This window comes from Chironomus tepperi, unplaced genomic scaffold, assembly GCF_022539635.2.
Source record: "Chironomus tepperi strain 1889 unplaced genomic scaffold, CSIRO-AGI_Ctep_v1 contig_171, whole genome shotgun sequence".
Classification (NCBI taxonomy): Eukaryota; Metazoa; Arthropoda; class Insecta; order Diptera; family Chironomidae; genus Chironomus; species Chironomus tepperi.
In genome coordinates this window covers 256,831-269,461 of record NW_027226293.1, presented here as the reverse complement: position 1 = coordinate 269,461, position 12,631 = coordinate 256,831, and the positions used below count along the sequence as shown (strand labels likewise).

The following is a 12,631-nucleotide window of genomic DNA, read 5'->3' as shown; positions in this document are numbered from 1 at the left end:
TTCCTTAATGAATGACGCATAAATTTTGAAAATTCAATAACATAATCGAGGAAATGACGCCTCAGTGAAGGAATTTTACACATCGTTTGTAAACATTGGCCACATAAAGAAAAAAAATTGAGAAAATGAGATGGAAAATTTTTGCTAAATACTTAATAAGCATGAGATTTTGGAAGTAAACATTCGTAAGTATGAGTGATTGATGAAATAAAATGAAATTTAAAAGTTGATTGAAAATTACGGACTTTTGAAATTTAAAAATGGTCGAATTTGCTTCATAAGGAGCGAATTGAGGCCTTATATAAGGTGTGAATTTGCTTATTTCTTTATTATCATTCAAACTTTTGACGTCAAAGGATCAATAACATTGAAAGGAAATAAAATTTCATTAAATTCAGTTGCAAGATGCTAACAAAATTCCAGATCAAATGAATCAATCAACAAAGCATTGAAAAACTTTTTCAAAGATCATTTCTAAAGCCATAAAAGTAGAAAATTTTTATTCTTAACAAATATGCAGTAATTTGCAGATTAATGATCATTCACTTTTAAAATGAGTAAGTAGTGATGGAATGATCAGACAAATTGCTCATCGTACAATTACAAAATAACCAGTAATTGTACTAAAAATATCAGCAAGAAGAAGCAAAGAAATATTTTACGCTAATAAAGTCAACAAAGAAAGAAGAGAAATAAAAAAAAAAGCAAAAATTTCACGAACGAAAATCGTGAAAAATTCAGAGAAAATGTGAGTGTGGCTTGAACACAAAATAAAATAAGCGAAAATGTTTTTTGAGTTTTCATTCATTAAAGTGAAACATAACTGATCAGACGTGTATATGCTCTTATTGCACAAAGTAAGCCGCGAATAAAAAAAAGACTTGGTGAAATAAAAGAAAGAAAGAAATTTAAGCAATCTTTGTGATTAATATAGCAAGTCTCAAGAGATATCAATTGGAACTTCTTAAAAATCTATAAAAATTCTAAATAAAGAATTTAAAGTTTAATAAAAAGTGAAAAAAGTAATAAAATAAAATTATCAAAATGACAGACGTTAGTCATGAATTATCAACTTTACGATACGTTGTGGTAAGCATACTTGACCTAAGAGTTTAAAAATCTTTTCACGAGAATCTAGTTGCTTTATCATTTTCTCTGACATTCTTGTGTGCCAATCTACGCGCACACAAATATTTTATTTCTTATTTTCCCTTCTGATGTGCCGCGATAAAAAAAAAAAACGAGTCGAGAAACATTTCATAAATAAGACAACAAAAAAATATTCATTTTCCCACAAATGACTGAAAAAATCTACGTCAAGAAGGCGGTTCTTTTAAGAAAATGAAATTTTTTGGATGAAAATGTAAAAACAGATTTTTGCGAGGCATACAGGCACATTTTTTTGCCAGCTATTTGAGTGGGCTTTTCATTCTCAAATTTTAAGCTAGAAGTTGACAAATATCCTGTGATGATCGACAAAATATCAGGCTAAAAAACCATTATAATTTTAAAATTGCTGTGCAAATTAATGCGTTAATTCTAGACATTTTCAAGATCTCTTTTGTGTGTATCTGCTTATAAATATTTAATATTATACTAATGGGAGCACATTTAAAAGATAAAAAAAAAAAGTTCAATTTACAATCTTCAATTTTAATTGTAAAATTCCAAACCCAATTAAATAAAAAGATTTTAAATGCTTTGCATATTTTTGCTTAAATCTTTCACATTTTCGAATTTTGTAAGTCGGGCATTTGGAATTTATCAAGTGCTGTGGAATTTATTTTACTTAATCTGCAGCAAAATAGACACAAATTAAGAGCAAAAGAAAAAAGATTTAGAAGATGCGAATGAAAAATGTGAGAAGAAAGTGTGTTTGACTTTTGATCAGCTGACTGTCTAACTGGGGTAATCAATCCATTGTGATTGATTGTAAATTAATTGCGATTAAATATTTTTACGACTAGAAATTTCAAAAAACGGGAGTTTATATTGTCTAGAGCGTGGCCGTCTCGACATTAAATTCGAGCATTTTTAAAGCCATCAAACATAGACTTATTTTAAAATCAAAATTTACGTTACAAAGAAAAGTAAACAAAACAGTCAAATTTTGAATAAAATAACGGTCATTTTTGAGAAGGTTACTCCGATGTTACCTTGATTACGAACTCAATTGACACTTAGTCATCCTTCAAAGTAAAAAGGAAAATAAATATACTTTTTAAAACTCTTATATCACTTACTGACGCTTCCGTAAACTATAAAGAGGAAATCCTATAAAAATACTCTCTATTGTCTATAACAATAAGTAATCTGTATTGAATTTATCATCATACTAATGATATTTTAACTATATATTACTTTACTCGGTAACAAGCTGTTCAGATTTATCAGATTAAGGTTGATATGCTGCCATATATCACGATAATCAACAATTTGAAGCTTTAAGTCATCTTCACAAGTAAATTAAAGCATTTAATCGATCTGATCAAAGAAAGCGAAGCTTCTTATTCTTTAACATTCATTATTAATGGTCTGATCTTCTTAATTTACCTACCCATTGACTTAAATAATAAATTTGTTTCTTTTAAGTTTCACTTTCTGGATCTCAAAGCATAAAATCACACAAAAAATATTACAAATATTAAGAGTGTAGATCCGACGCAAATGTTGACCCTTAAATAGATCAATTGATTCCTGTATTTTTAAAAAATTCCTTTTGCCATGTCTGTTTAACGAGGCACTTTAGTTTATTCAATTATTTATGAGAAGACGCCACGGATTCGCACGTGTATGCAATAATTTAGATACAGTAAAAAATCAATTAGCCTGAGACTCATCATAAAATGTTATGATTGAGATGATGCTTCAATCAAAAAGTAACGATTTATGAATTTTTTTCTGGTATTTTAAGTAGAATTTTACTGTTTGTTGCCTAAAAATTGTGCTGTTGATGGATGGATATCAATGCTTTCACACTCGTATACTACATGTCACTACTTTACTGGGTAGCTGCTATTGAAATGTCAAAAATACAGCAAACCATAAAGTTTACTTATAGATCCCATTTAAGACTGAATAAGGTGACAATTAGCTGTTCGGATATAGTTCAGTGAATCTTAAAAAAGAGGCATTTGACCTATTAAAGCAACAATAAGCAAGATGAATCAACGCAATTCTTTTAATCACACGCAAATACCCTGAGAAATAAGAAAACAAGCAACGAAAAGTCTATTCTTGGTACCATTTTTTTTTCTCAATCAGTTGATCATTAATGTATTGATGTCATAGGAGTCTAGAGGACGGAAAAATGTTTGTGGCATTTTTCACGTATCGACTTATTTTGTTCACGATGAGATTTCACTCAATATCTCAAAAATCAGTGTGAAGGCACTAATGGCAAATAAATTCAATTAACGTCTTAGTTACGTATTGGACAATCATCATGAAAATTTACTGAGCTCAGTATTATATTAGCTATAGTTGGCTAAATATTATCAAATAAACTTAAATATATATCTCTTGATCTCTTTAATTTAACGGATTTCATTAGCATAATTAAATTTTAGCAGGCTGTTGAAAAAAGTAATATTTACAAAATATTTTCACAACTTTTTTTTAATGCATTATTAATTCAATCAAGCTGTATGTTATTAGAAATTTCATACTTTTCATTATGTGATACTCAATGAATTACAATACTGTTAATTAAAATTGGATAATAAAGTTATGACTCATTTCATAACTGATATTTTGATTTGTGGATTATTTGCGAGTTTGGTGGAATCGATCAAATATTATGAAGACTGAAGTTCTTTAATATTTGATTACTTAAACCAGTGGTGGGCAACTTTTAATATTTCGTGGCAAACCTTGGTGGTAAGCCTCGACCAAAACCGTACACGGTATACGGTTCATAGAAATTCCAACAATTTCTGAATTGCCTCGACACACAGGTTGCCCACCACTGACTTAAACAATAAATATCTTCTAAATTCCATCCAAATGGTAATTCCATTCAGAAATTCCACCTTATTTAGTTAGCTAATTTAGAATGTCAATATTCAACAATTAAATGTGATAAAATCTCTTGCTGCGGTACATTTTCTCGCTTAAAAAAATTTCCTAAGCTGATCATCTTTTACATTCTTTTCCTCACAAAAATAATTTATTGCTCACTTTACTTTCGCTGAAACAAAGTATTGTAGTTACAATTTTTTTGTACAAAAGGTATTCAATTCTGTTTTTGAAAATAAGACATTTCCCAAGCAAATTTAAATTTTTGTTGCATGACGCTTTCATGAAAGGTAATAAAAGAAGAAAATGCAATTGTGTTTTACTTCCATTCCATTAGTAAACACGAAAAGAAAGAATTTTTCGCTAATAAAACAGTAAAAATCTACAATTTGGGTTTTAACGGCTTTTAAGAATTTAAAATTCCATTTTGAAATTTTTATCTCACTTCAAAAATTATTTCTTAAAATATTCTTTAATTAAACATTCTTTCATCAAATTAAGTATTTAGTTGACATATAAAATTTGGCACAAATGATCTACAGAAGATTGAAATGTCAAAATGAGCTTATTTATTAAAATTAAACAAATAACAAAGTATCATTCATTCAATTAGCCGAAAATCACATCTGTTTTGCACATCATGCAGCCGAAATAATATGACAATATCTTATGTAATGTCGTCAAGCTCAAAGGAATTGCAACAAAAAAACAGAAGAGAAAGTCAGAGGAGAAAAAAAAAATGTTTTCTATTTTTAGCTAAAGAATTTCGCAGAGAATTAAAAAATCTGTGTCTCCATACATCTGCGACGCGTCACAAAAAAAGAATCTGAAGAATTTGATTTTATAAATATCCATACGATGTAACTTTCAAGGATCGTTGTCCGACTATAAAATATTAATGACTTCTATATTAAAACATAGTGTTAAGCATGGCGCTGAGTTTTGATGTTCTCAATTAATTTTAAAATTCTTTAGTTTTGTATTAATTCTATGACAGCTATCCACTCCGTCGTCTCATACACATTTATATACGAGAATTTTCCACTTGAGACTTGAAACATTTTTTGTTCAGACTTTAAATTTTCTCGACTTTTTGTACATGAGAGGAAAAATATTTTAAAAGATATAACGCTTTTTGCTTGCCAATAATAAGAATCTTAATGAAACAGATTTATGGACTGTAGTGGCCATTAAAAATTCATAAAATTTTTAACATGCTGGGTTAGGGGATGCTGAGAAAATAGGATTTTTGCATTCTTCTTATCTACAATCATGAATTTATTTCGAAAATTCACCTCAGATGCCTGATTTATCATTAGATGACTGGTTAACCATGCATGTTTTGGATTAGAGTGTGATATTTGCAGGACTTGTATGGTACGGGTTGGTATAATCACATTATAGGGACAGTGTAGTTTTGGTACCTAGTATGGCTAAGTGGTACACCTGTACCAAACCATACCAGTACTGTAGAAATTGATTACCAGATACCCTTGTTGAATACATTACAGTTCAATGAAGAGAATTGTAGATATTTCCCTAAAATCCTAGATTTACTCTAAATGTGCATAATCATTTCATGCATGTTATCGAACGCAGCAAGACACACGACATAGAAATGAACAAAAATCCAGCTCCAGGCCGACTAGATTCTGCCCTGAAGTCGGATTTCATGGAATCTGGCGCTTAACCATAGTCACACTTGACGGTGGTTTGAATTTCAGTCATTTCCAGTCTTTGTGCTCTTCGGGTATATTCAATACCTTTCTTATATACTCATGAAAGTAGTAAAATTAGTATTCAAGTAGGAATTTTGAATGATTCATCCCTAAAATGCCTACAAACTTAATAATCCTTTACGGAAAACTTAAATTAGTTTTACTAAACGGAATAAGCGACTGTCAAGAAAATTTAATCTTAGATTTTCAAAAACGATTTTCTGCTCAATAAATTGTCTGTTGACAGAAGCAATTTCTGAAATGCCTAATAATTTATAATTTTTGTTTTTTTTGTTTAATTTTGTTTGGCTCTTGGCGACCCTGAAATTATTCCAATATTGTGTTTACGAATGTCTCATTCCTTTCTTATTTCTCTATTTTTCCCTTATTTTCTTGTGTTCGAATCACTGCTTTGACGTCAATTAATGAAGAAAAGAAAATATTTTGCGCTATTTCAGAGAACAAAAAAAAAAGAAAGAAAAATAAAGATTGTCGCCACATCCTCTACGATGATAGATTTGATCGCTATATTTCCATAAGATCCTATCCTTAAATGGTCATTTAATGAGCAACATTACTATTTTATATGATTTATTAGCCAAAATATCTTGGCAGATATCAAATGTAAATGTCATTTGATTGGAATTTTAATTTAAATTTTTCAAGCTTCTCATTTTCGTCCTCATCCATTCATTCACTCAATTCATTCATGATTTCTTTTTGTCAAATTACAAGATGATGAAAAGATAGATGAACAAGCAGCAAAATAAATATTTTAATTCATTAAATTGCGGAAATAGGAAAGCCAAAACAATTTCCTTCGGTTTGGCTATTAAATAAAAAAGAAAGAATCGCAAAAAATGTTCATGATCGCCTTCAAAATTCACTTTATTTTGATATTTTTCGATGTTTCACACCGCATTATCTTAATAAAAATTTGTTACGCAGGGAAACAAGCACTAAAATTTTATTTATTTTTAGATCTTGCTTTATGGGATGAAATTTTTTTGATGTTGACTTTTTAAGGTTAAATAACAGCTGAATGATTTTTTTGTTTTGAATTTTAACCGCAAAAACTTGAATTCTTTAAGGTTAGGTAAATCTGGCAAGTGAATCTTGCTGTCTAGGAAAATAATTTTCAAGTTCTTGGACGTGAAATTTCTTTAAATTAAGCGAATTAAATGAGAAAATCTTTTTGAAGTGAGCGAACGTTCAGTAACCTTAAAAATATGACTAATTCAAATTTGAAATATCCGTTAAAAATTTCACAATCTTCTGAAATTCATTTTAAAAGATTTTAGTCATTTTATTGCATTTCTGCATGCTTATTCACTCCAGAATGCGCCTTAGTCACCTTTTTAATCTCCTATTAATATGGCGCATATTAAAAAATGAATTGGAATTAAAAGAAAATAAATAAAGCATTAAATAAAGAAAAAAAAAAATTCGCGAGAATCGTGTGGTGATTTCAGTTGAATCGCGTGAATCGTGATATTTCTCTCATGCTGTGGGTGGATTGGATGCTTTGTACAAATAAACAGATGAAGAAAAAAAAAGTTGTATGAATGAAATTGAAAATTTCGACGAGTTTTTCGTCATCACATTCCGGACATTCCACAATTATTGATTCATGTCCAATTTATCACCGAAAAAGTTTCAAGGATATCAGGAACTAAAGTGCTAAAATTTCAATGAAAAAAAGCGCGTGATAATGTTTCGTAGTTGATTATTTATCGTTTTTGTTTTTTGGGGCAACAGATTCGCTCTGAATTTGTCAAGATTAAAATTTTCAATGATATACGCTTGATACTTATTAATAGCTGCTTATGTTTACAACTTCGCATTCGGCGTCAATGATATTAATTCGATGTTTGACGCAGTTGACGCATCAGAATGAGGAATTTATTGCGTAAGGTTATAAGAAAGTGTAAATAAGACATGGCGCCTGTCACAGAATCAGTACAGGAACTATTTGTTGTTTAAATGAACGAGAATGTATAGTTACTCGGTTCATTGTCAGTAGAAGTTCATTTAGGAGTGATATTTGATAGATTTTCCAGTCCTTTAATAGTTTTCCAAACGTTTTGTGCAACTCCAGTATCAAGCAGTACTGTTCAACGACTTAAGCATTGAGTATGTGTATGTTGAGTCTCTGTTTAGTACTTAAATCTTGTTCTGCTAATGTAGTATCTTCAGATGAGTATTGTAAATGATTCCAAACAATAACAAGTTACTTCTCTAATTCTGAGTCTAAATATGATCTCTAATGTCAAAGCTGCATTATTCGGATACACAAATAATCAAATCACTGCGTCATCAATTCACTTCAGCGTACTTCCAGAATACACCAACAGCTGGATTCAATATTTAATAAACTAAACAATCCATGAAAATCCCAAACATTGTAAGCAGCGCAAATCTATAATAAATATCATTCAGCACAAAGAAGATATTTGCGGAAACTACATATATTTAGACTAAATATCATAAATAATAAATGAACAACAAGTGCACAATTCATATTTCTGAACATTCTACATCTCATTCCTTAAATTCCTCAAACTCTTTCTTTGTCTTCCATCAAAAGATTCACAATATTTCATATTAAATGATTCATAATATATTATTTTGTATATTTCCTTCCGTATATTTTTAGCATCAATTTTTCACACATTCCTTTCATGACACCCTTTACGGTTATTTAATTAGGGGATGGGAATGTATCTTCCACTTCAGTTTTGATATATTATTATGAGACATATACATTTTTATGAGGAAAAGCTGCTCGAAAAAAACAAGTTTGCGACGCTCTTCCTATTAAAAAGTATAAAAGATGCTTGGCAACTTCTCAATTACTCTCTAAAATGAAAAATATAAAATCCCTGATCATGAAAATACTCAGCTGTTGTTCGGTCGGTCTTAGAAACATGCTGTACACGTAACAGGGTGAAGGTTCTTTTAATTTGGCACTGATGATTCACATTTAGCATGTGAAATTGTACATATGCATGAGTCTCTTCTTCTTTTTACTGTTTTTTTCGCGTGGGTACTTTACTGTCTCATTAACATTTCACTGCTGTCTCTCTTTGTTTGGCTATTTTTGGCATATTTTTTCTTCCGTTGACATAATTGGTGAAAAGTCGTAAAGGCTTTAATTGTTAACGCTTACCTTCCTATACGTTGCGAGTAAAATGCTCTGTATTTATCTATTGACGAAATGACACGAGATTAAAAGATGAAAATTGATGAAGCCGAGATAATTTGTCAATGAGCCAAATTGAGACGATACAATACATTGCATGGCTAGTGATGAGATTCGTTTGAGACGAGGATTAAAAAATTGTATATAATAAAATTAGCTGTTTTTTAATTGAATGTAAGGTTATGTATTCAATTTGGGTAGATGATTTGTTTATCTGATGTTTGCGATCTATGTTGTCGTTTCTATGACATTTCCTAGTTGTATTTTAAGGATGACAATGTTTTTAAAGATCATTATCAGTACACTGTAGTGTTTACGATGCCAATTTGCGTTGTTTGAATTTTAAATCTAGAAGAACTCGTCAGGAACTTATCGAGTGTTGATTACAATTTATACCTGAGATTAAGACATTAATAATGTGTTAAAAAAAAGGAATTTAAATCTGGAGCAAATTGATTTGAGTTTAGATTCAGATTTATACAAGCCAGTCGGTACAAAGCTTGTTATTTCACAGTTTATAGTAATTATAAACCTTGATTTAATATATAATCAATAAAGAATCACAATACAATTGCCAATATGCCTGACGAAATGAGAAAAAAGAACACACGACCTAGTATTTTATATTTATTTCATTTTTAATTAGTATCCGATCTGTAATTTTAAGAGCTCGAAGTGCATCCGATACTTTCTTTTCACAAAGAAGTCTTTATTTTAAATTTTTGTGTGCTAAATCCAAAATATAATGGAAATCCCGGTAGACAATTCACCACAAGAAGAATCAGAGGTAAAGAGTTGAATATGATCTGATTAGCAGTTCATTAACACAGCACTTAAATGGATATAATAATAAGGCAACACCAAACAATTGTGATGATTTATGCAGCTATTTAATTACTTTGAACTTTCACTTTGTAAGTTCATTTTCATTTCTCTCTCGGGCACTGCGAATTTCATTGCTGACTAAATATAAAATAAAAGTTACATGCATATTTATATCTTGTGTACAATTTACGCAATCTGGCATGTGAATAGGAAATAATCTTGCTATTATCATACATGCTTTTGAACTTTAATTGTTATGAAAGTTATCTCATTAATTGTATTTTAACCTTCTTGCGATGATCATGATTATTTATTATTATTATACCATTGCATAAATTAGTTATCGCAAGTCGTGAATCGAGTTGGTTTAGAGAGAAATTTCGCAAGACATCCATTAAGTGCAGTAAAAATTGTAAAAGCGAAACACATTAAAAATTCAAATTTCGGTTCATAAAACAATAGACACGAAGTCTTTACTTTTTGTGCTGTCATAATTTTTGCGTCTTAAATAATCGATTTTATTTTTTCTTGGTAGCCAATATCGTTATTACTTCCGTTCGACAAAAGACTACTTGAATGTGTCTGTCGAATAAAAGAAATTTAATTCTGTAGACGACGGATTATGAGCATTAAGTGTTTAATTTGGAATTATCTCACGTTTTTGACACAGTTTTAAATTATCCATGTTAATTAACGAAATTTTTTGAATTTTTCGAGTTTATTTATAACTTATGCACATCAAAATTGGCTTAAGTAAGCTTTCGTGATAATGATCATCTTTAAGTGTAATGTCGTGTGCATTGTGGGAATCCTCGGTCAAATCGATACAATCTATATAATGGGCTCTGGTGAGAATCGAACAATTTGGGTAGATGATTTGTTTATCATATCTATGTTGTCGTTTCTATACTCAAGGATGACAAAGAGTTTCGCGCCAAAAAATTCCCGCCAAAATTTAAAGATCATTACAGTACACTGTAGTGTTTAATGCCAATTTGCGTGATACAGATTCCTAGTCTGTCTAGCCAAACCATTCAACTACAAGCCTTACCATGTCACTAGCAGATTCACCTGTATATGACTCAATATCCCAGATTCCACTCTGCTTAACCACCACACGTTTGGTGACTAGTGACACGTGTGCACACTTAGCTTTTATATCGCGCAATTTCAAAATCTTGTGTCTGAATATTAGATGTCAAGAGTGAATGAACCTTTTGTCTGTGTTTACATTGAAATATAAAGCAACTAAGCTTCTCAATTTTGAAAAGTGATCAAAATAGTTTAATTGCTATACTTATTCAGAGTTGATTTCTATTTAATGCCTGAATGAATATTTAATAAAATTCTCAATTTTTTCATCCATTCAGGACTCATCACTCTCATCAAAAGTAGCCAAATTCAACTTAAAAGTCACTGAACATACAAGCAATCAGCTTCAAAATCCATTCAGTGGACAACACAACTCGCGATCAAGAAGTCCAAAACAGTTTTTGTCACCAGATGAATATGGAATTTAGTGAGTAATTTTTTCATAGGACTCATCACTCTTAAAATTCATATTGTAGAATAATTAGGGACAACACAACTCGGGAAGTCCAAAACAGTTTTTGTCACCAGATGAATATGGAAATGAGTAAAAAGAAAAAACCTCTTGAAAAACTCTTCCAAGTTGTAGAAGTTGATCCAAATTGAGAGGGGTGGGGTGGTATGGGAACCTTGGATCTGCTGATCAAACCCTTGGATATGCTGTATACTCTGTATCGTATTGTCTTCTAACATATTATATTCTTTCCTTTCAGACCAAAACCAGGCTCACTTACAGAATACCGTGGAATGAAAGCCAATATCCAAGTATTTCAAGAAATGATTGATTTATGTCAAGTAATCCATGATGCAGGACAACCAGTTGAGGGCGAACCAGAATTAAGACAAATAAATTTTGGTGAATTATTCCAAATTTATGTTCACATTAATGACAAAGTTGTTGGACTTTTATTGAGAGCTAGAAAACATGAGCTGTTGACGTTTGAGGTAAATTGAAGACATTTTAATGATTGAATTGGAACTGATGAATATTTTTTTTCTAATTTCTAGGGTGAATGCTTATTCCAAAAGTTCCACGATCATGTCCCAATCTATCTGTTAAGACCAATAAAGAGAATCCGTGAGATTATGACGGAAAAACAGACCGTAATTCGTCGTTCGTTAAGTCCCAATCCAAGGTTAGTGAACCCATCCCTGTGAGCAAATAAATAAATAAATAAATAAAATAAATCCACAATTTCCTTATTGCAAATGTCATTTATTTGCAATGTTCTTGCATGTAATATAATATATTAAGTCTTCCACATCCACATTCATTGTATTTTCTATTACAGTGAAAATCGTGAAAACTGATCATCATCAAGATCATTGTGACTAAAATATGAAAAAAAAAGAATTTAATTTTTTTTTATGACTGTCAGATGTTTGTATTTATCTACTCTATTCAATTTCCAATGTTGTCCCTCACTTAACTGTCACTGCATGAGCATTTCTCTCTTCATAATGTACAACACTAGCTGTATGTCAATCATCACACAAAGTGTAGAAAAAATTCACTTTTATACGTGATTATTTGTTATTATTTTCTGTTGAGAAGAGAGGAGCATGTGATTCATCACTGAAATATTCCAATTTACAGGCCAACTAATGAATTACCATGAAAATTTTCTTTTGCGAATCTGACGAATCAACCTTGACTTTTTCTTTCTTACTGCTTAATCTTCCTAATAATTTTACTTACAATTTCCTAAATTTTACCTTCTTTCTTTTGGACGGATAGACGAAACTAAATTTTTAATTTTGTAAAGATTTTCGAACTAAG

The 12,631-nt window shown here is 30.4% G+C and overlaps 1 protein-coding gene across 1 annotated transcript; it reads left to right on the top strand.

Moving 5' to 3' along the window:
* Nucleotides 1–795: 795 nt before the first annotated feature.
* On the top strand, nucleotides 796–12,137 carry LOC139088877 (actin-binding Rho-activating protein). Its single transcript, XM_070638210.1, is given in 4 exon segments — nucleotides 796–1,089; nucleotides 11,133–11,281; nucleotides 11,565–11,796; nucleotides 11,860–12,137. Coding segments are annotated over 4 exon segments (576 nt in total). The 5' UTR covers nucleotides 796–1,044; the 3' UTR covers nucleotides 12,010–12,137.
* The last annotated feature ends 494 nt before the right edge of the window (nucleotides 12,138–12,631 follow it).